Raw genomic sequence first — 24119 nt, forward strand, 5'->3', positions numbered from 1 at the left:
GGATCTACTATAGCACTAATTAAATTAAATTACTCATATTTAAATACGTAGTACTTAAATATAACAATATTTAAACTAAATGTACTAACCTGCAGATCACAAGTGCTGAATCCGGCAGGGCTTTGCCGCTTTCCTTCTCCTCACTCCTCTCTTTTTTTTCTGGATTTTTGGTGGAATTTTCGGGCTCAAATGAGGAGGGAAGGGGAGGGCTGGGGCTTTTATAAGGGGGAGACCCCGGTCGCCCGCGCGGGGGGGGGGGGGGGGGGGGGCGACAGGCCCCCCTGTCGCCCGCGGGGGGGGGGGGGGGGGGGGGGGGGGGGCGACAGGCCCCCCTGTCGCCCGCGGGGGGGGGGGGCGACAGGCCACCTGCCGCGACTGTGGGCCGGGCCCAGCGGCGGTCGCCCGTGGGCCGGGCGACAGGGCTTGTTTTTTTTCTCCAGGGACTTCGTTGCAAATTTGAAAAAAAAAAATTACACATTGGGCCTGTCGCCCTATGGGAGGGCGACCGGGGTATATTTTTGAAATATTTCAAAACGGACATATATTTTTGAAAATTTATTTTTTTAAATATAAAAAAGAAAAAACCGCCAATATAAGGCCTCGAAAGTCTCCAGCTTGTTGGGCCTCCGCAGAGCCTGTTATTTTCAGCCCGTTTAAAAAATCGAAGCCCAATGCGCCCATACCCACTCACAGAGCGCTCCGAATTCCAGTTCCCGACCGAAACCCCCAATTCCCCAACAGATCCCATTTTTCTCTGCTCGCGTTGTTTGTTTCGAACTCACGCAACGCGAGCAGAGCACCCGCTCCACACCTGCCGCTGCCGGCCGCCCCCCCGCCCACCCACTACAGGTTCCCACCGCCGCAGCCGCCGCCGACGAAGGCGGTGAGGATGAGCGGGGCTGCGCTGTGCGCGGCGCTGACGGAGCTGGGGTTCGACGGGGAGGACCCGCTGGACGCGGACGCGCTGGAGTGGCCGTTCCAGTACGAGGAGGCGCGCCCGCTGCTCGCCTGGATCTGCTCCTGCCTCCGCCCCTCCAACGTCCTCTCCCTATCCCACCTCGCGCAGTAAGCAAATTCAGTGCACTCCCCTTTCCTCTCACTTTTGCTGCTGCGGTGGTGGTGGTTGATGCTGAGGCAGATTTCGATGCGGCGTCGCTGTGCCATCAACTTCACTTCGGTGTCCCTTGCACGAAATGGTGTCGAATTTGAGGCTTCGAGGGTCAATGGGGGATGCTATGCTAGTCGTTGAGGGATTGGGGGTGCCGGGGGTGCCAATCTGTAGGGGAGTTGCTGCGAATTCTCGGGGAGCTAGGTGCACTAGGGTTCTAGGGGAAGGAGAAGGACGAAGGTTTGTGTCTCTATGGGAGCGAAATATTGGGAATCAGTGGCTAATACCAGGGTTATGTTGATGTTTTAGTGATAGAATTTGCCCCTACCACCATTTTGATAAAGATGTAAATTTATGGATTCTGGTTGGCTTAATTTGTAGCTGCATTCTGTTGCTGTCTGTTTGGGTTGGGGGGACACTGGTTTGATGGTTCCCTTCGTAGTTTTAACTTGGAGTTTATGCATTTGGGGATGAACAATTTGAAGGATGACTGCTGTGTGTTTTATAGGGAGGCGAGGGCAAATATCTGCTGGTCGTTTTTTTCCGAAATGTCGTTTCTTCCTGTATAATTCGCATAATGCTTTTGAACTTGCAATGTTGTGCTTATTCAGTAGTAATACATTAAGTAGCCCTTTGATCAAATATCCAAAGTTTTGTTATCATACTTTCATTTCCTAACTAACTTGAATAGGTGAATTTCTAGTTTGTTGCTGTTTTAACTTGAATCAATCTGTGCATGACTTCATAGATTTTGGCTGTTAGGTATGAGCAACTCGTGGAAGAGGGAAGATTGCTAGAGGTATATTCACAAACGCATTTCTAGTTTTCTACAATGTAGAATTTTTAAAATTTCTACACACTAAGAATATAGGATACTTTAAGTGCTTCGTTTAACTGATGTGGCAAGTGGATTTCCCATTTGTTGGAAATTTGCTTCAAAGAATTTCATTTTGTGTTCAAATAACATATTATTTTATTGCACTAGATTATATTGAGAAGGACTGAAATTTTGTTAGTTCTTGGTGAATGGTCTCCATCAGATGACAGATGCATTTCCAAATAAGATCAGAACCACCCAAGCAACTGCATTGTGGACATCTATTTCTGTCATACCTCTCTTATGGTGCCCTGTATCACTTTTTCAGGGTGAAGATTTGGACTCTGCCTTTGATAGTATTTCAGCCTTTTCAAGCAAGAAAGACAACCAGGAGGCTGTTTTTGGATCCGAAGAAACCATTCTTGACATCCGGTATGCTTGGAACTTCCATTTTTATAAACTATGTCGGACTCAAATTGTAATTGAATTGTTGCTACATTTAAGTTGGCATAGTTATAGCCATGGGTTCAAAACTTCAAATTTCAGGAAAACAGCTGTGCCAAGTAACTGCATATTGTGACTTGGTCACTGACACATGTACCCTGCCTTAGTGGACCCGCATGTCAGTGACCAAGTCTCAGTGCAGTGATGTCAGAGGATCCTTTTTCAAAATTTTAGTAGCAACTGGTTCCTGAAAAATCAATGTTAGAACATAAGTTTACAAAACCAGTCAAAAAGGGTTTTTTGCGCTACTTGAACTATTTATGGGAATGGTTTTGACTCAACCATCTACAAAAACACTGTAAAATGGACTTAAACTGGTGCTTTGTGTTTAAGCGTCTGCTATTGCGTCAACTTTCCTCTGTAAACCCTAGTGGAGTGAAGAAGAATGCTAATTAGACCAAGCTGCAAATTGCTTAATTGAAATTTTCTTTCTTAGCATCTTATAAGTGCTTTTGTTGACAGAGTCTTCTCAAATTTTCACCTGCAGCAAAGCAAAACTAGCATATAGAGCTGAAGTTTTTGAGTTACAGAAGCAGCTTGCACGACAGCAAGCACAGTTTGATTTGCTTGCAGGCCAAGCTTCTACTCTTATTCAAGGTAGAAGGGCACGTTTATCTGCTATGTCTACAGTTAGTGGACAACTACTATCATTAGATGAGATACTTTCTTCCAGAAACTTGGAGGTATGATTCAAGAAGTTCTGTTTCTTGTTATGATAGTACACGATTGAGGCTTTGATGATGGCAGCCTATCTTTTGGTATGCTCTGCAATATATCTCACAGTGCAATATAGCCTTTTCACTTTATATTGGTTCATTTCTAAAGGGAATAATTCTGAGGCTGCTTCTTTTGCGTCTCAAATTTTCCCCATGAGCAGATCTGCCTCATTTGTTGTATGCAAATAATATGATATATGAAGATCTGGAGTCTGTGGATCTTTACTCTTGTAAACGAGACGCTAATATGTTCCGTAAGGTAATTTTTTTGGTAAAGTTTGATTTGTTGTATTTTCTTACTTTCAGATGAACGCAGTTCTTGGAAGAATTGCTGCTACTACCCAGGAACTGGCCCATTATCATTCAGGGGACGGTATATATTCTTTACCTAGAGACAATTGGTCATATCTATTATGCTTTTCACTTTTCATCACTGCATAATAGTGACAATTCTAAGGAGGATAGACATCATACTGTATCAAATAAAGCCCATTTAAATTTATGGTATGCAGAGGAAAGTATATACTTGGCATATTCAGATTTCCACCCTTATGTTGTTGGCGACTTGGCTTGCACGAAAGAGCTAAATCGGTGGTTTTCAAAGCAATTCGAAAAGGTAAATTATGTGTGCTGATACATTGTTCTCAGTTAACTGACTGGCTAACTTGAGAAGCTATGACAAAGCAATACCATGTATTTCGGCAGATTTAAGGACTTCATCACCTTTTCTACGTTTCCAAAACAATGTTCTGCATAGTTATATATCGTTGGCACTCTTCGAATACCATAGGATAGCTCTCCATAATTTGTCTGGCATTGACATTTGTTATGTGATCAGGGTCCATTTCGACTTGTTGCTGAGGAGGGGAAATCAAAATGTTCCTGGGTTAGTCTTGATGACATCACTAATTGCTTGATGAGAGGTAAAACAATTTTCTTCATTGAATTCTTTGTAATTGATTTTTCATTGAGGCATAGTTAAACCCATAAAGGAGCATGATTCTAATACTGGGATGAAATATAAGTGTTATGTTGTCATTATGCAGGAGATTCTGAAAAATCTCATCATCATCAACGTGTGGCTGAGTTGCAACGACTTCGTTCCATGTAAGTAGCTTTGGCTTCATAGCTTGTTTTAATTTTCAGTTTGTAGCCACTCATCATATTCATAACTCATAACTGCTAGCATTTCATGCAGTCTTTTTGCATGATGCATTTAATCATTGAGTAAAACTCAAAGTCTGAATATGCTAAATTGCTAACTCTTACTCCCTTACATAAAATATGGTTGGATAAGATCCATGAAGCTCTAGGGTCATGCGGATGGACAACTTACGTAACCACCTAATTATTGTAGAAAAGATTATGGCGACTTGCTCTTCTTCACGATTGATGGTCCACTGAGTCATATATTCATCATCCAGTGGTCCACATAAAAGCTTGTATCTTTGTGCCTGAAAATAGGGTTGCACCCTATACATTCCTTCAATTATACCATGTTGATATGGCTAGCTAATTTCAATATTCAACTTCTTTTGTGTTTTGATCTCTTTTTTGCTACTGATTCATTGAGCTGTTTGTTATGTGAAATTTGAGGTCATGTTCTGTTCCTCATTTTAGCCTCTTAGGTGTCTAATAATTTCTATTTCCAGCTTTGTCGCTTTTTTTAGCCTAATTTTAATGTATTCCTGATTGCTCTATTTTGACAACAGATTTGCTACAAGTGAAAGACAATGGATTGAAGCACAAGTCGAGAATGCTAAACAACAGGCAATACTTTCAATATTAAAATCACAAGTGTCATCAGATGAGGCTCATATACATAGGGACATCCATTCTCTTAGGTATATGTTACTGATTATTTTTCATAAATCAATCAGTTTTGCATCTTTGTATTATATACATAAGTATATATCTACTATTAAATGCCTGGAGCAGAAACAAACATTTATCTTATACCAGTTACCTCCCATTTCTTTATCATTTATCTTCAGGAGAAAAGGTTCTGAGCTTGCTGGAGAACTCTCGACACTTTCACAAAAGGTCCAAGCTTTTCTATCTGAGGTATGTGGAAGCTCAACCTTATATTTAGCAATATATCCCCAGGTTATTAGATTAGTTGCTCATGTTTCAGGTTTAAGTTTTGTTTTGCTCTTGGTTTGGAACCTGAAAAATTGTATACTGGGGTTAGCTTGAAGCTGTGATTAATTCTTGATTTCTTTCAGAAACACCATCTCACAATGTGCAAGTTCTTTTAGGTTTTAGAGGTTAAGATGGCAATAGTAGTTCTTACCAAAGTGTATCAGTTATTAACTTATTATTTGATTCTTTGTTTGACGGTACAATCTTACATCTTTTTCCATTTATTCACTCTCGTTCTCCGCTGCAGACGATACCATGCCTCTGTTCAGAACTTGCTCAACTTCAAGGCACATATATCTTGCAAGGTTTGTACAGAGCATTTTATTTCTTAGTGCTCAGCAGATTTTGTTGTATTGTTTGCATAACATTCTTCTGATCAATCAAACATTTAGGGGATTATGATTTAAAGGTCATGCGCCAGGAATACTATATTAACAGGCAAAAGACGGTAAGCTCATTCTCACGCTACACATATCATGCTGACATCTTTATGTATCCTTTTTTTCTTGTATTTTCTTATTGGTTTTGTCCTATTCTTGCTAGTATTATAAAAATAAGATGTCCTTTATATGCTTAGTGATGTGTTGTCAAGTTGTGTAAACATTATATTCCTTATTTTAGGTTTTCCTTCAAATCACTGAAGGAATTATACTCCCAAAAAACTGGTTTTTCGGGACCATCCTAAAAAGTATTGGGAGTAAAAAATAACCCCATCCACCAACAGTTTCGAAAAAATATGTTCCCAAAAATACTTTGTTATAATCCAGTCACGTTTATTTCCTTTGTGTCTGATGGGCCAACCGAACATTCTAAGCCCATCTAGAACTCAGGTTGTCGTGGGCTTTTGGGGGTACCCACAGCCGGGTGGCGGAACGCACCCGCCTTTTCCCCGAGGGGGAGTACTCGGGAAGTGCTAAGCTATTAGTCCGATCTAGCTTCGGGGCAAGAACGCAAGAACACACGGATTTAGAGTGGTTCGGGCCGCCGGAGCGTAATACCCTACATCCACTAAGTGGTGTATTGCACTAGGAATGAATGAGTCTATCCTCTATCCCCAAGTCTCCCTTTTGGACCTCCCCTTTCTCTAACGGGCGTCTCCCTTTTATAGAGCAAGGAGGACGCGTACTCAGGCGTCGGACTCCGACAGGTGGGCCCAACAAGGATGTATATTTTACTAGACAGTAGTGGTGCTACAGTGATGGAGAATCTCTTGCCGGATACACTTCATCGTCTTGTAGACTCTCTGGCCGAGAGGGGTCTTCTCCTGTCTCATCGGCGAGGCGCCCGTTGAGGCAGTGTAGGTTGCGGCGTAGACTGTTGGGTCTACCGTGTAGGCGTTATGATACTCCGTCGCCGAGTTGTCGTGTCTAACTGGTGTAGCAGACTGACGTGCGTGGCGTGAGTGGCGCCAGCGGCTGTACAGTGTACCTTGGTAACGCGCGGTCAACAGTACAGCCTGGCGAAAGTCTCCTCGGGTTCTGCTGTGGCAGAGCGCTCTTAACACCTCCCGCATTGAATGCGGTAGGTGGCCAAGTCTTCCCGAGGAAGCTTGGCAGCCGTGCGCGTATCTGCGTCTGCGGACACGTGGCGGCTCCGGACCCCCCAGGCGGGGTGTCCGTTGCCTCCCTGCCGAGGGGTCCGGATAGTATATGGGGGTCCGGGACCCCGTGGGAGGCCCGGGGCCCCCGGCCGTTTTGGCTCTGAGCGCTTTCTTCTCCAGGACACGTGGTGACACCGGACCTGTCCCGAGCGGGAAGCAGGTCCGGGGCTGTTGATCCGGTGAGACGGGGCCGGACCCCAGAGATCCGGCTGCTCAGCTCCTTAGGGCGTAGTTTCGGATAACTACACGAGTCTTGACATAGCAAGAGGGGGTACCCCAGTCCTGAGGTACCGACAGTAGCCCCCGGGCCCACCTCGGGAGAGGTACGAACCCGCAGGTGGGGCCATTATTGTGACGCAATGCTGATTGCGTTGGCGTGCTCATGTTGAGAGCGAGTGCTCCGGACCCCTTCAAGGCCGTAGCACTTGTTGCCAGGTTCAGGTACTAGAGCGCTCTCCGCAGGGCGGCGAAGGTGCAGGCTTAGGGTACGGAACCGAACTAAGCGGCTGCTCGGACCTTGAACCGCCCAGGGAGCCAGCACTACTTCCCCGGACCCGGCTCCAGGCGACCGTGGCGAGCGGTCTCCGCCGGAGCGGGCCACCGGAGTGGACTTGGATCGACCGTGGCGAGCGGTCTCCGCCGGAGCGGGCCACCGGAGTGGACTTGGAGCGACCGTGGCGAGCGGTCTCCGCCGGAGCGGGCCACCGGAGTGGACTTGGATCGACCGTGGCGAGCGGTCTCCGCCGGAGCGGGCCACCGGAGTGGACTTGGATCGACCGTGGCGAGCGGTCTCCGCCGGAGCGGGCCACCGGAGTGGACTTGGATCGACCGTGGCGAGCGGTCTCCGCCGGAGCGGGCCACCGGAGTGGACTTGGAGCGACCGTGGCGAGCGGTCTCCGCCGGAGCGGGCCACCGGAGTGGACTTGGAGCGACCGTGGCGAGCGGTCTCCGCTGGAGCGGGCCACCGGAGTGGATTTGGATCGACCGTGGCGAGCGGTGTCCGCCGGAGCGGGCTACCGGAGTGGACTTGGAGCGTTGCTGATGATCCTATGAATTACGTCACCGGGCCTTGCAGCAAGGTGTAGGAAACCAGGCCTTATACTAGAAAGGAGCCCGGGACCTCTAGGGACAGCAGACTCGGATACTAGGGGACTCGTAACAGGGCAGTGAAGTACGTAGGCTTAGGGTACATTACCAGGCTAAGCTACGCAGAACTTCTCTACCCCAGGATACGGGCACCACTTCTCCTGAGCAGGTCCCTAGGGGTCCGAACTGCCTTCCAGCTAGAAGGGGTGTCCCAACCTGACCACAAGCTAGCAACTCAATTTGAATCGACCGTTCGTGGGGATCCCTGGCGGTTGCTTGAGAGAAAACCTTGAGCCGACACTGGGATGGCGCAGGGCGACACGCAACAGGCGTCGCCCCCGCGCACCACCGTGCCGGCCCAGAGGCGTCGCAGTGGCGACGCACAGCAGGCGCCGCTGCCGTGCACCGCCGCACCGAGGGCGCTGGTGCCTCAGCGCAGTGACATGCGGCATAGGTGCCGCCATGCCTCTCTTCATCTTCTCGCCGCCGTTGCAGAGGATGAGCTCAGCCTTAGAAGTTTGGAGATCTAGCCAATGCCTGCATCTTCCCCACGGACGGCGCCAAATGTCGTGGGCTTTTTGGGGTACCCACAGCCGGGTGACGGAACGCACCCGCCTTTTCCCCGAGGGGGATTACTCGGGGAAGTGCTAAGCTATTAGGCCGATCTAGCTTCGGGGCAATAACGCAAGAACACACGGATTTAGAGTGGTTCGTGCCGCCGGAGCGTAATACCCTACATCTACTGAGCGGTGTATTGCACTAGGAATGAATGAGTCTATCATCTGTCCCCAAGTCTCCCTTTTGGACCTCCCCTTTCTCTAACGGACGTCTCCCTTTTATAGAGCAAGGAGGACGCGTACTCAGGCGTCGGACCCCGACAGGTGGGCCCAACAAGGATGTATATTTTACTAGACAGTAGTGGTGCTACAGTGATGGAGAATATCTTGCCGGATACACTTCATCGTCTTGTAGACTCTCTGGCCGAGGGGGGTCTTCTCCTGTCTCATCGGCGAGGCACCCGTTGAGGCAGTGTAGGTTGCGGCGTAGATTGTTGGGTCTACCGTGTAGGCGTTATGATACTCCGTCGCCGAGTTGTCGTGTCTAACTGGTGTAGCAGACTGACGTGCGTGGCGTGAGTGGCGCCAGCGGCTGTACAATGTACCTTGGTAACGCGCGGTCAACAGTACAGCCTGGCGAAAGTCTCCTCGGGTTCTGCTGTGGCATAGCGCTCTTAACTCCTCCCGCATTGAATGAGGTAGGTGGCCAAGTCTTCCTGAGGAAGCTTGGCAGCCGTGCGCGTATCTGCGTCTGCGGACACGTGGCGGCTCCGGACCCCCCAGGCGGGGTGTCTGTTCCCTCCCTGCCGAAGGGTCCGGATAGTATATGGGGGTCCGGGACCCCGTGGGAGGCCCGGGGCCCACGGCCGTTTTGGCCCTGAGCGCTTTCTTCTCCATGACACGTGGTGACACCGGACCTATCCCGAGCGGGAAGCAGGTCCGGGGCTGTTGATCCGGTGAGACGGGGCCGGACCCCAGAGATCCGGCTGCTCAGCTCCTTATGGCGTAGTTTCGGATAACTACACGAGTCTTGACATAGCAAGAGGGGGTGCCCCAGTCCTGAGGTACCGACAGTGGTGTCGTGGTGCTGCAAACCACAGCCGGGTGGCGGAAGGCACCCGCCTGAGCCCAGAGGGTGTGTACTCGGGGGTTAGCTAGACCTAGTTCGATCTCGCTCAAGAACACGATGAACACAGCAAGATTTAGAGTGGTTCGGGCCACCGGAGCGTAACACCCTACGTCCACTGTGTGATGTATTGCCTTGCCTCGAGAGAGTTCGAGCGAGCCTGTGTGTGTGCGGAGAGCCTGTTGTGTACAGCGAGCGTCTCCCTTTTATATCTCAAGGGGACGCGTACATGGCTGTTGGGACCCCGACAGGTGGGCCCAACGATGTAGTACAAGATAACGTACTGTTCATAATTATGGCGTCGCAGGCGAAGGAGATCTTTCTCCTGGATCCCATTGTCTGCTCCTGGAGTTCCCCGTTCAGCGTGTCAAGGCGCTGTCTTGTCGGAACGGCGCCAGGTATATCCAGCGGCGTTGCCCGCCACGTAGCTGAACAGGCCGCGTAGCTTGCGGCGTAGGCGGCATGATGGAAAAGTGTCGTGCCGTCGTATCCAATTAATGCGGCAGGCGGGCTCTGAGCGGGTGCGGCACAGGCGGCTACACTGTGTACCTTGGTAATACGCGGTGCACAGTGAGGCCTGGCAAAGGCTGTCCCGCGTGCTGCGACGACAGAGCACGCCTCAACCATCCGCATTAATTGCGGTGGGTGGGCGAGTCTTCCAGCGGAAGGCTCACGCACGAGCCCGCGCCCGTGCCTCCGGGACACGTGGCGGCTCCGGACCCCCACGCAGTAAGGGAGGTCCGGATGGGCGTAGGAGGTCCCGGACCCCTATGGGGGGTCCGAGGCCTCAGCTGTCAGCTCGGAGCTTTCCTTCCTTAGGGATTCGTGGCATCTCCGGACCCATCCCAGGCGGGGAACGGGTCCGGGGCCATTGGCCTGGTGAGGAAAGAGCCTGACCCGTGGGGCCTGGCTACTCCGTCCTCTGCGCGCAGTTTCGGATAACTACGCGGGTCCTGCATTGCCGCAGTAAGAGTGGGTATCCCTGCTACAGGGTACCGACACAGGTATTTGACCCTCCGATATCCTGCTCCAACGACACGGCATGCATCACAACCCTAGCAGTCCTCGTCTTCTCCACTCGTCCATCTACCCACGACAAAGTTGCTGCTGTCGCAGTTTCTACTTCCTCTAGGAACCACTCACTGGCATGGCATCAGATGACAGTGAGCCGTGGCAGCGAGCCCCAAATCCCTTCCTCCGTCCTGCACATCTCCTTTTTTTATTCCAATCTGCTTCTCCCTGCGCCCTACCCTGGTTTCCCCCCTTCGTCCCTGATGGCATCCGCGATGGGTCTGCCAGACCTACCCACCGGCAAGATAACCTCAATGCAGGAGGTGCAGGGGTTTTGACCATGATTCTTACGGCGGTAAGGCGAGGTCTGGCGAGTCACCACCGCCTAGCCACCTAGGCTGGCTAGCTGGCTAAGGCGATGCCTTAGCCCAAAACAAGGGAAGCGCCTTGTCGCCAAGGCGACGCCATGAGAACCATGGTTTTGACAGGAATAGGCATTTCCTTGCCCAATTTTTGGTTTTGGGAGCGCAAGAGACTGGTGTAAATTTGGCTTGAAATGCCGTGGGAATTGGGCGTGCGAAAAGATTGGGAATAATCCTGGGCAACCATTGGAACATCTTTTTTTCAGTTTGTTGCCGAAACTTAGTTTTTGGATAGTGTTTTGGGTACTCTTGGAGATGCTCTTATAGAACAGTTTTTCAAATTTGCAACAAAGAAATTGAGACAGAAATTGGCATGGACGGTACTCAGTTGCTGCCATGTGTAACTGGTGGTGTGCAATTGTGCATGAGAAAGGGTGGGTGTCTTGTTGAGTTTATAGTTGCAGAAAATAGTTAAATGTAATGTCATGAAATGCCAATGTGTTGCTGCTACACACCATAACTCTGGTGTTATGCTCTTGTTACAAATGGATATTTTTCTCTAAGATGAAGTGAGCTCAGCTGCTCTTGTAATGTTATTATTATATGTCCTGTTTTTTCTACTAATATTATTGGCACTTCATTTTACAGTTCATAAATCACTTGGTTAATCAGCTCGCTAGACACCAGTTTCTGAAGATTGCTTGCCGACTTGAAAGGAAGAACATAGCTAGTGCTTACTCATTGCTTAGAGTAATAGAGTCTGAGTTACAGAGCTACCTTTCAGCTGTCAATACTCGTTTGGTAAGCAATCTCTGTTGTCATGAACTTGCTTCTTGTCCTCATTTCTTCGGTAATTTTCATTTTACATGCTGTTTCAGTGGCCTTTCATTTTTATGTCTTCAGGGTTATTCTTAATTTATTTATTTTAATGTGATCTTCAGGGCCATTATAATTCATTAATTCAAGCTGCATCTGAAGTACGGGAACAAGGAGCGATTGATGATCGTGACACTTTCCTCCATGCAGTGCGAGATATCCTATGTGTTCACTCAAGTAAGCAGATAGCTCTACTCGGTTAACTGTATGAACATTTAATTCCCATATTATTAATATTTTTAATCCGCTTATGTAGATGTCCAAGCAACAGTGCCAACATACATGTCGGCACATGCATTAGTTCAGCAGATATCAGCACTTCAATCTGATTTGCTTTCTCTTCAGTCTGAGCTGGAGAATACCCTTCCAGCTGACAGGAAAAGATGTATCAATGAACTGTAAGTTAACGGAGCACCATCCAATACTTGGTTTCCTTTACCTTATTCTGTGTCGCAATATATAAAATCAACATTTCAGATGTTTATTTCAATGTTTTTCTTTGTTATGTACTGACCTCTTCTGCTGTGTTGTGTGTACCAATATACCCATATATAAACAATTGATCTCAGATATCCAACTGGCCATTCAACACAGTAGATAATTTCCTAGCACGCAGCCAAACTCTGGCTAGTAGTTCCTATCCCAGTGTTTCACTTGATTTTTCTATACATGGAAAAAAAGTTGCCTCATCTACTGTTCATAAATGTAAAGAAATTCAAATGTAGGAGGGCATGCTTATTTTTGATCTACCCTACAAGCTCTTTGCTGAAAGGCTTGTTGAGTTGGTTATTCAATATTCTGTTTGAAGTTTTAACTTGCAAATCCACTCTTTAGTCTGCCAATAATATCCAGTAGGTATCAAGTCCATTCATTTCAATATCTTCCACTCTTGCAGGTGCACTCTGATTCAAACAGTTGAACAGCTTCTGTTTGCATCGTCAACAACTGCAGAACCAATATTGACACCTTGGGTATATTCTTTGATCCCTCAGATTACTAAGTTTCTTGAATCTCTTTTATTTCAGCTCAATAAACCTTGAACTAAAACATGTTCGTCTCATAGCCACTGATGCGGGCCCTTGACGATATGGAAAACGCCAACACTCAAGTTGAAGTTTCTGTGGAAGAAGTAACCAAGGCTCGCACCCAAAAGATAAAGGTATTTCATTTGTTGATATGCTATCATGTTATAGTATTGTTGCCTTATGGAATATTGTAGTGGACTAGATAATTCTCTAGGAAACTAGTTTCTTTCACCCAATAGATACGGGCAGAATGACTAGCTTCTTTTCTTGATCATGAGCCATCATTAATCAAAGAAGAAATATTTAAGAACGGGTATCTTGGCCTTCTTTCTGTTACCATATTCTTCAGAAGACATCATGACTGTGAAATAATTTGTAGATCTTCGAAAATCGTGCCCATGAGGTGGGGAGGGAGAGGCAAATATTCATTGATTTTTTCTGCAACCCTGAGCGCCTCAAGAATCAAGTCAGAGAGCTAACCTCCCGCGTGAAAGCTCTCCAGGACTAGACTTTTCTTTTCTAAGCTGGTAAGTACAGGATGTAATTTCGGTTCATTTCCTTTCTTACTCGCCTATTGTATCACAATCTCTCAAATCACACGATGATTCTAGTCATTGACAAATGCCTTCTGTTTGCCAGGTCTCACGTGACAAGCAATATGTTTTGTGTAAAGTTCTGCTCCAACATAAAGTTGGGGTTGCTGTGCAGGGACTATATGGAACAACAATATAGACCATCAGGTAGTGTGGGGATTCAGGCTCTAGGTCCCTATCCCACCGTAGAGGATGGCGCTGTTGTGGTATTATTTAGTTGCCATCTGTATGTTGTAAAATATGTCACAAACCACGAGCCCTATCTTTCGTGTATGATTGCACTTGAGTAGGTTGTGGTGTGCAAAGAACATTAGGTGATGTAGTTTGGATAAATGGAACCGACCTTCACTTGCAGGGGGGCTGATGCAGTGATGGATTATCCGAGCACCCCAGACTTGTTTGGAATCTGGATACATTGTGATCATCTATAGGTCCATTGGGAGAAATTGACAGAGAAGAGTAGCTCGTTTTTCACTTGAGTCCACATGTACCCGCAAGGGAAAATCTTGGATAGGACAATGCTGTTGTAGCCTAACGAACAGCTGCAGCGGCCTGTGCCGTGGCTGTTGCGTTCGAGCATGTGCCGAGTTGTCCCATTACTATGAATCCCATGCTGCTTCACTTCCAGGTTACAAAAGGAAGTTTCTAAAAAAAATAAAGGATTACAAGAGAAGAAAAAGGTTGAATTAACTCTACAAGATTAAACATCGTGCTCCGAGAGGACTATACAGAATTAACACCGAAAGTCCGAAACTGAGCACATAGCAGATCCAAACAACTTTCTATTCAATCTGGAATGGATACAATGCAGTATGGTAGCAGTAGATACTGACTTCCTGAGTTTGGCATTTCATTTTGCACAAGGGCATGACTGAGTTAAAAAGAACCAATGAACATTTTAATTTTTTCACTACCCATATGAGTCACGAAACATACAGACAATTGAAGCAACCTAAAGGGTGTCACATTTACAGGGCGGGGAACTCACTTCCGAAGGAGGCAAGCTAAGGGGGCTTTCTTATTGTCTGGGTACAATCTTTACAGTGACCACCCTACTTCAGGGAATGAGGACCCGAGTCTTATTCCAGGTTCAGTTCTCAGTATCCTCTGGTATCTTGAAAAGGAACTGCGGTAGTGAAGCGATGCGGGGAAGGTTCAGCAGCAGCTCCCCAAAGGAGTCCTTTCTTGACATGGTTGCTGGATTGGTGGCATCTGCAGTTTTTCCTGTTGGTGCTGAACTGAATTCTTCGTCGGAACCATCTGAGGCCTCCATGCCAATTCCATCACAGTCATTTGGCTCAGGCTTTGGCTTGGCTACCGGTGCTGCGTCTTTCTGAATCAAACAGCAGAGGGAGTCCACCCTAGCCATCAGTGATCTCTCATCGGAGGCCGAGAAAGGTGGGCCTTGTGTGTCACCAAGAAGGTACTGAGCGATCTCCTCCAGTGTTTCTTTGGTCGGCACCTCGTTGTTGGCCAATGCTGGATTGCCTGAAGTGATCTGCTCCGAGATGCAGTTACCTAGGTGGTTTACCAAATCATCCACTGACATTGATGGCCTAAGCCCAGGCACCTTCAATTGACTCCACCAGTGGGGGATGTTAAACTCTGGAGCTGCACCATTCATGTTTCTGCTGATAGCTTGTACACCTACAGCACCTGCTCCTGTAAAAATGCCTCTGGGGTTAGAAAAATTAACCAAAATATATGCTAATGTATCATCTGAAAGACCTTGTATTTCGATTCATGAATATGAGGACTTGAGCATGTACAGGCTTGCCCAACATAGAGGTGCAAGGTATTTGTACCCATGCCCTCAAAAAAAGGTAATCATACTTCAAGATACTGATAAGACTGCAGTAAGGCAATGCTAAGACTGCAAGAGAGGGAAGGAGTGACGAAGATGCCATCATAGCTTTTGAATTACCTGTGCCCACTGCCTGAGGAAGATATTCTGCTGGCATTCCAATGGAATCATTCGTTTCATTCTTAGCAGACACAGATGAGCCAGCACATGGGGACAAGGAACCTGAATACCCAGGTAGAGCTTCATGTTCATCTTTCAAATTAGTAAAACCAGTACATTTTGATTCTACCGGGTCCTCAAATATTGAACACCTAGGTTCAAACAATGGAGAGTCTAATATGATCTCTGGTTGGTGACTCAATTGATATAGCCGTTGATCACACTGGATAAGCTTCTCAAAATTCTTGCTCAACAAGGTTGAAGGACACTGCAGAAAATGACGCCTGCACATTTTTTGAACAATCAGAGTACTGAACAATTGAGGGGCTCAGGCGCTCAGCAAGTAATAGTATAAACAGCAATCTATTATAAATCAAAATCCCGTGTTATAGATGATACAACTCCGATATAAATTAAAGTTGATTACAAATGATACCAAAGACCATAGCTTGCTAAATAGTGAGCAGACTCTGGAGAGCTAACTTTACAATGCATGCAGGCTTCCCATTTTTTCTATTATGCAGTGTGAAACCTATTGAGTTGCATGCGCCGACCATTTCTATGGATCTTCTAGAGTCCAAGAAGAGACTGGATGAGCCCCTGTGATGCACAAATTTACATCGAGAGTAAATGCAGATAGTATGAAACCATAGACTGGGCGATCAAACGGGGTAGAAAGACTATTCATTTTTCTTGATTGACTGAAAAGGGTGGCAATGTCTCCTTATGTTAGTATTATTTATAAGAGGCTCCTAAACAAATCAGATCAAGATATGATATAATCCAACTCCAAGTGACTTCCAACTAAGTACTTAGCAACACAACTAAGGCAAACAATTTAAAAGTGCATGCTACAACACCTAAGTGCCCAAAAGGCTGCACAAAGTAGTAGTTCTTTGTTTTCTTCTAATAATGGTAATAAAATCATAAAAGCAAATTTAAAAATCATGATGCAAAAGTACTACAAAATCCCAGGTAAACATTGTGAATCTTGCACTTGAAGCCTTTAAACATAGAGAAAAATCGCCCCCAAATAGAAACATGGAGCAAAATCAGTTGAAGTGCATAAGAAATAGCAAGTAACATGCTATGATGTACCACCACAATATACAGATTCCATTGCCCATAACAGGACACTCTTATCATATGAAATCCATTGTAAGTGAATAAGAAAAACACTTCACCTGTGCATACTTGCTTGGCCACCAGTGAAATCTGAGGTGGCCTGCCACAATGTGTGTTTTCTTGGCTGAGGATCTGTCTCTTTATAGAATAAAGGTGGTCTGGCCAACTTCACGAAAAGGAAAACCTCTCAGAACATAAACAAAGGTACTCCCTCCGTTCCAAAATGTAGGTCGTTTTGGCTTTTATAGATTCATAGTGTTTGCTATGCATCTAGATATAACATATGTCTAGATACATAGCAAAATATATGAATCTAGAAAAGTCAAAACAACCTACATTATGGAACGGAGGGAGTAGTGAACTAAGGAAAAAAAGGAACAGTAATATTTCAAATAAACGTACCACCACGTCCAAGGTTCCTTGTCCATTTTCGGGGCAAGTTGCCATCAAAGCAGTAATATCTGACCACTGAATTTCTATCTTACTCTTAAGACCAGCTTCCAGTACTTCCCACACAAGCTTATGCTTTGCAAAGTAACACTTGGCCACCAAATCACCTTCATACCGTGATACATACTGCATAGAAGAAAGAGGTAACTTTAGTTACACTTGAGAATGAAGTTTGTTCAGTTGAACTGTTATAAACTACTGGATGCGTTAAGAATGCTGAGAGTTTGGCTCGCTGCTGCAAGAAGCATGGATAACACAAAGATGCATTGATGTTTCACTGAGATTTCATACTACGACCCAGCTAAATAAAGAGTATTTAACATGTTGGCTATGTCTCAACAAAGCATCATTATTCACCCGCATGGTATCTTTTGTGTGAGCGTAATACTTCTCTTGTTGAAACAAATAAAAAAGGCAAAAAAAAGGGATACATGGACCTGATGCATATTGAGGTTCTGGCAGAACTCATAAGGAACAGCAAAAAAAATTAAAAAATCTCACCTCCCATGTACCAATTTTCAATATATTTGCAGGAAAATTTGAAGCTTTTAACCGTTCTCCTGCTGTAGACATGCCAGATTTGTTGTCTTTCTTCTTGGAAGGTTCCAAACCGCTGTTGTCCATAGAAGACTCTCCTGCATTGGATGCTTGAGAAAGCCTCATCTGAATCAAATCCAACAGAGATGGGCTTTTTTTCAGCCGCAAGCCTAACGGGCTAGGTTCATCAAGTACGTTTTGGTACATATCCTGAAAGTGCTCAGATCAACATAAACGCAATCAATCTCAAAGGTAACCATTCTATAATGAATCTATGTAATCATATTTTATTATTTAAGGGTTCATTAGCCATTCACAGGAGCAAAACATTACAAACACCTTGAATTATTTTTTCTAGCAAACAAGCATGTGCCCTGTATAAATATCTAAGAATGAACAGTTCGCCTGAGTTTTATGTTCATACGGTTATTTATAGTTTCATTCCTAATGACACAATTTACTTTGAACATACAGCAAGTGTTGTCACCCGCATAAAGTTAAACATTTTGTATATTGGCCAAATAATGGTCTGGAGCCACTAAACAAAACCTACCTTAGTACATAGAGTACATGTACACTATGCTACCTTTTCTGTCAACGGCCAAACCCACAGAACATTAATTGACCCACATTAATATGTCAAGATGGTAGTAGCAAACTCCAATCATAGATTGGTACAATCGCAGGACTTACTAATTGAACAACATAGTAGGATGACTCCATGAGCATGACTCGACTATTGATTTCTTTTCCCTGGTTGTTTCAGAGTGTTACGAGCATGTAGGGAAAGTAAATATGACATACTGTATGAGTTATATGGGTCACAGAGAATCCCTGTTAAAAAATCAGGTGAAATAAATGAACAGGTTTGCAACAAACTGCAGCTCCAAGGCAGGTAACTGTCAACCAATCTCGCGGAGGCACTTCCGCAGGACAGAGGACATTCATAGCGAAAATTGCATACAGACGACGGACAAAATGACGGACAAAATTTATCTGAATAACATATAAGCTGTAACCTCATATACACAGTTAGACAGGTCCACGAAAATCATCCACTGTTGCAACATCCACCTCTAGTCCTCAAGCGCTGGTAATTTGGATCGGACGCCTGAATTTCACAGCTAAGCTGTAAGCTCTACTCCCAAAAACATCAAGCTAAACTATCCCCACAACCTCCTGCCGGAACTCACCGGTTGGCATCGAACATGACGAACCAGCAGCTGTTCAGCTCAATCCCAGTCCCAATCGAGCACACAAAATTTCGGGCAAAAAATACGGCAACTCCGGATCTACCTGCTGCTGCTGCGGGGGCGTCGGGGGAGTCGGCTGAGCGGCCTTGGCACGCTTGCTGAGCGGGCGGCGGTCGTCGGCCCCGAGCTCCTCCACCTCCAGCTTCACGGCCGCCGCCGCGGCGCGCCGCGCCGCCTCGGCCGGCTCCGCGTGCCGCTTCCCCGAGCTCGGGAGCTGCACCATGTGGGTGGGGTGGGGATCGCCGGAACCCTAACCCTAACGTTGCCGCCGATCACCGCGGCGGCCGAATCGAATCGGGGTGGGGAAGGGGCGAGACGAGGCGAATCGAATGATTCGATGGGGGAAGGGGAGGGAGGGAGCGCGAAGGCGAAATGGGGAGGAGCCGTGTGCTTGGCCTTCGCCGAGGAGAAGGGTCCAGAAATAATAGCCGTGCTCGCGCGGCGTGACGGCGCGCAGTCCATGACCTATGGGACCCGCTCTTTTGGCCCCACTCGTCGGTGACGAGTGGTGCTGCCTCGGAGTGGATAAAGTAGCGGGGTCGTTGGAAGCCAGGCGCGCGGGCTGTCAGCGGCGCGCGGCGGTGAGCCGGTGACACGGCGGGGCCCGCACGGTGGGGCCGGATGCTATGCTCGATTGGTACGCGTACTCGCACGAGCACGAGCACGAGCACGAGCGCGCGGCGTGACTCGTTTCGCTTTGCCGCCTTCACGTGGAAAACGCTTTCTTCCCTCAGCCTCCACTCACTAGCCGACGGCTAGTCCTACTTGTACTGTACGATTAGACTAGTGGCACTGTAGCGGGATGAATGATCAAGAACTAGCGTTGAAAAGTCCAAGTCCATGGAGTTTCAGGTGTTTTTATATTGGTTCGAGGGATTTACCAAATCAACGAGATCTTTCTCGTTTAAATAACGTTGATATAGTATCATATATGCAATTTGTCCTCCATAATGAGAAAAAAAATAAAGGCTGCAGTAGGATGAAGATTTCCTCCAGTGTTCATGATCCGAAGCAATGATGCACAATCAACAGTTTACTAAAAAAAATAAACATCAACAGTTCAGTCGACGACACCAGCAGCTAAACTGTCACAGCAAATTTAAACTTGCGCGGATGACAAAATTTTTACACTTGGTAAAACTTGGTTCAAATGCTGTAACATGTGGAAGTTCGGAGAACTGGAGAACAAAACTCCAAAGTGTCTGTGGTATATGTCTCTCAAGACTTCGCTACCCTACTGTAAATGAATGAATTTAACAACATGGAGGATATCTAATGAATGCCTTTGATGAAATGTCTACATTTTTTTTTCTAAATTTCAACTATTTGCTCGTGTAGAAAAAAAATTCTTCGTATGCATCCAGTATCAACCCCTGTTGGCAAGCAGTGAAACTCCATCATCATCCTGCTCTACATCAAGGACTTCCCGGTTCTTCCCGCATTCTTGGGGAGATTTGTCAGGTAAAGAGCCCCTGTCCACAGCAAGCGAGGTTAACTCAATATTCTCCATTCGGTGACCTTCACCGTCATCCTCATTCAGCAAATCAGATGGAAGAAGAGTGGAGTTCGGATCGCTACTTGGCACCAAGAATAACAGCGCCAGCGGTAGCAGCCTCATCACATTTCGAATCATGATAGCAGCCCAGAGGTTGTTGAATTCTGTTCTTGTGATTCTCAACAAATGAAGGAGCAGTCCACCAACCCATTGTCCAGTTAATCCGCCAATATTGTCAATGGACATAAGCAACGCGTAGAATGTGCCCTCAATGCCAGTGGGGCAAAGCTTTGAGCTAAGCACCAGAAGAGGCATCCACTTGACACGGTTGATCATTTTCGAGACCCCCTCATCAATCACAGCGAAGTAGTAATCAGGTATCCCCATTTTCAGATTTAGACGAAGAACCAAGATAAGATCCAGCATTCCTGACAAGCTTAACATCAACTGGCTCGAAAAAAGCAGGCTGCGAAATGAGTGGTCCTTGAGAATATTTTGATAAAGTATAACCCCAACAAGAGAACCAACTGACCCAACTGCAAACATAAAGCCAATAAATCCCTGGTAAAGTAACAGACAGTTAGTTTGACCCTTTGATTAATGTGCTATAAAGGAACAATTTTCAGAAGTGCTAAATGTTCACAAGATGAGTGGAGTGCTATTTCAAACATAATAAATGCTGAAGAATTCATAATAAGCTCTCAAGTACGTGTCATTGCTAAATGATTTCTGAATGTACCTCATGAAAAGACAGCCCTGCCTTTCGGTCTGTGTACCAGTAGAACATTCCTTCTTGGATGTCCACACTCAAAGCAAGTGACACATACATGTATACACATGGCCGCCATACTTCAGGACATTTTAAGGTCGTTAACATTTTTCCACTTGCTTCTACAAACTTCTTATGAGCCTGGATTTGTAATTGAAAAGGAAAAACTAGTGTGAAAAATAGATTACTTAAATGTGGTGTCAAGAAGGAAAAAGAACAGCATTTTTTTCTAACCTGCCCGTATGGAAAGTTGGGGGTATGGATCTCCTTTAGCAGCATTCCAGATAAAATGACCAAGGCGGAGGTTATAGTTAACAGGCCGAGGGCACCCTTCAGAAATACAAGATATATGCATTATCAGATACCAACACCACCAAACTTTCAAAATCTACCACCACCACCATCCGAAAATAACGACAATTGACTTGTCTAACATGTATCCAACACATCACATAAGAGAAGCAATACAAATCCAGCGAACAGATTGTTTATGAACATAATAAATATATTGGTTGAAATATCATCGCAAGATCAATGCAGATAAATGAGAATAGAAAAACATGAAGCTCTAACAAATTATTATATGAGATGAACTAGTGATACTCACTTGAGCCCCTATCGCATGAACAAGAAAACCACTTATTGAGAATCCAATAAGACCTCCAACAGATGAACAGAATCCATTTAAGCTTATCATGTCAGCAGCAAGATGAGGGTGCAGTATACTGTTTTCCGCCACACAAGCATCTATAGTAACATCAGCTATTGCCACACTAGCACTTCCGGCCATCAATGCCAACAAGGCGAACAGTGCATGAAGCTTGCTGTGGAGAGAGATTATAAGCATTGCAATAACTCCGACGAAGCCTGCATACTCCTCATAAACAGGGAGAGGACAAAACAAACAAAATACTCATTTTGGTTTATACTTTTGCTAAAAGACGTTCATCTCCTATCAAGGGAATAGTAGTGCAAATGCCATTGTTTCAGGAATAGGCATATATGTCTGCCTTAGGCTGCAAAGCTTGCTTAAAATAAATGCACCTACATAACCACATGGATTCCTTCAGAGTAGCTATTTGGTCAAAATTTGAGTAGCAGTTTGGCGTCGCACAGTTACAACTTACAATTGGTGAAACTCATCCACCATATTGTAAATAAGTTCGTCTTTTCGTTTAGTTTGGATCTGAAGACTACACCTACTAAGTGAAAGTCAACTAGTGCATAGTCACAAAGGAATTAGCAGCCCTATGCAAGCTAAGCTATTAGCTTGTAGGCATGCTTGATGCTCGTCACCATTGACACACTTTATCACTACCTTTTCAGCACCAAGTCATCCAACTTTTTACTTGTACTCCTACATTTCAGCCCAACTCTCAGTTCTGGAGTTCCTAATTGAACAAGAGCACTGGTTGTTCCAGAAATCAGGCACAACTCTAACCAAAAACCAACAAAGCCCAGCAGAAAGCTCCTCACCTGCAAGAATGAAGTACGGCCGGCGCCGGTATCCGGCGACGGGGAGCACGTCGGTGAGCAGTCCCCAGAGCGGCTTGATCATCCAGGGTATGGACGTGATGCCCTGGTACACCTGCGCCACCGACGGCTGCACCCGCTGCACGTCCTTCCAGTAGTAGTCGGACGCGACGCGGCTGATGCCGCCACCGAGCCCCTGGCTGACGCCGTACGTGGCCACCACGCCGAGCACGAAGCTCCAGTGCAGCTCCCTGGCCAGCATCCGGAGCCACGCGGCCGGCGACAGCTGCCTGCCGGCGCCGTCGTCCTCCGCCGCCTTCGCCGGTGACCCCGGGGCCGCCTCGATGAGGACATTTGTCTCCCTCTCCTTGTCCTCGGTGAGGTCGGGGGGCGGCTGCGGCGACATTTTCTTGGTCGCTCGTGCTCCCGCGCGAGATCTCCAATGGCCGGTAGGGAGATTGCGCGGTAGAGCTCGGATTCCTCACCGGGTTTTGCCGAATCTCTCCATGCTGAATCTGGGTGAGGGATGCTCCAAGCACAGATTCGGGGTTTCTTGAATCCTAAGCGATATGGAAAGCAACAATAAGATCGGAGCTGGTGCGCCTATATCGATCAAAAAGGTCTTTTAAAACCAAGAGAGTGTCAGGCTATTTGCAAAGGTATCAGATCAAAGGTTTGCTTGAACCTATTGGTGCAATCTAAAAGAAAAAAAAATTGCAAAAAAACTAGACAGAAAATGTCAAGAAAAAATTGGCTGCCGAGCGGTGCCCAATTGCTTCCAAAAGAAACATCGCCCAGCATCAAGATATGGATGGAGGTAAGCTGGAGACATCGGGTACAACTGGACTATAAACAAGAACAGCGTGAGGTAAAAAAAAAGAGCTGCAGGAGATCGAAGTCCTTAAAAAATTGGGAGATTGCATTGGGGGATTAGCCGTTTGACCTTTTTTACCATTTTTAAAAAATCATGAGTTGGCTCGCTACCTGACACCGGCATGGCCAAGCAGTTGCTGTCATGTGGGACTCCCTATGCCGGCCCCACCGCGTGCGGGGGCTTGCACAGCCGGGGTAGGGTACGGCGTGACGTGAAGGTGGTACGGGGTAGTTAAAGCTAATCGATTCGATAAGACTGTCCGTGCGTCGCTACGAAAAATTTATTTTTTATAAATTTATTCATCAATGACCGAGATAATTATAAGTGCTCAAACATATTTTACACGTAATAAATAGATCATTAATCGGAAATGAAATAGAAGTTCTCAAACATAGTGCTATCAGGACTATCATCAAAACATTTGTCATGATTGTTGGTCAAATATAGACCTGCAAAAGTAAAATGATGACACATGAATGTTTAGAACACCTACTTCATTCAACGAGCGTCATAGAAATTAAGCTTCACACACAAGTTATATTAAGGTTCACTGCATAACCTAAGCAGTGGTAATGGTTTATAGACTCTAGATGACTAAACCATCATAGGGATATATTTTAACTGTCACGACCCGGAAAAGGCAACACATTCACTTGC

At 46.2% G+C, this 24119-nt stretch overlaps 3 protein-coding genes across 3 annotated transcripts; 1 reads left to right on the forward strand and 2 right to left on the reverse strand.

Annotated features, from left to right (window-relative positions):
• Positions 1–762: 762 nt before the first annotated feature.
• On the forward strand, positions 763–14102 carry LOC120671119 (AUGMIN subunit 3-like). Its single transcript, XM_039951362.1, has 19 exons — positions 763–1065; positions 1871–1907; positions 2254–2357; positions 2917–3112; positions 3452–3518; positions 3658–3761; positions 3984–4068; positions 4192–4252; positions 4858–4989; positions 5140–5209; positions 5535–5592; positions 5680–5735; positions 11678–11830; positions 11971–12082; positions 12162–12303; positions 12801–12876; positions 12969–13064; positions 13310–13457; positions 13570–14102. Exons 1-18 carry the CDS (start codon positions 890–892, stop codon positions 13436–13438), a joined length of 1854 nt encoding a protein of 617 aa, XP_039807296.1. The 5' UTR covers positions 763–889; the 3' UTR covers positions 13439–13457; positions 13570–14102.
• Positions 14103–14285: 183 nt separating this feature from the next.
• On the reverse strand, positions 14286–19239 carry LOC120671120. The gene is made up of 6 exons (XM_039951363.1): positions 18895–19239; positions 17563–17808; positions 17014–17187; positions 16671–16777; positions 15448–15770; positions 14286–15185 (listed from the first exon to the last, which is right to left on the reverse strand). The coding sequence occupies exons 1-6, from the start codon at positions 19072–19074 to the stop codon at positions 14614–14616; spliced, it is 1602 nt and encodes a 533-aa protein (XP_039807297.1). The 5' UTR covers positions 19075–19239; the 3' UTR covers positions 14286–14613.
• A 726-nt stretch (positions 19240–19965) lies between these two features.
• On the reverse strand, positions 19966–23537 carry LOC120670017 (probable folate-biopterin transporter 2). The gene is made up of 5 exons (XM_039949972.1): positions 22592–23537; positions 21723–21982; positions 21350–21445; positions 21086–21256; positions 19966–20907 (listed from the first exon to the last, which is right to left on the reverse strand). The coding sequence occupies exons 1-5, from the start codon at positions 22992–22994 to the stop codon at positions 20218–20220; spliced, it is 1620 nt and encodes a 539-aa protein (XP_039805906.1). The 5' UTR covers positions 22995–23537; the 3' UTR covers positions 19966–20217.
• Between the last annotated feature and the right edge of the window lie 582 nt (positions 23538–24119).

This window comes from Panicum virgatum, chromosome 4N (genome assembly GCF_016808335.1).
Source record: "Panicum virgatum strain AP13 chromosome 4N, P.virgatum_v5, whole genome shotgun sequence".
Lineage (NCBI taxonomy): Eukaryota > Viridiplantae > Streptophyta > Magnoliopsida > Poales > Poaceae > Panicum > Panicum virgatum.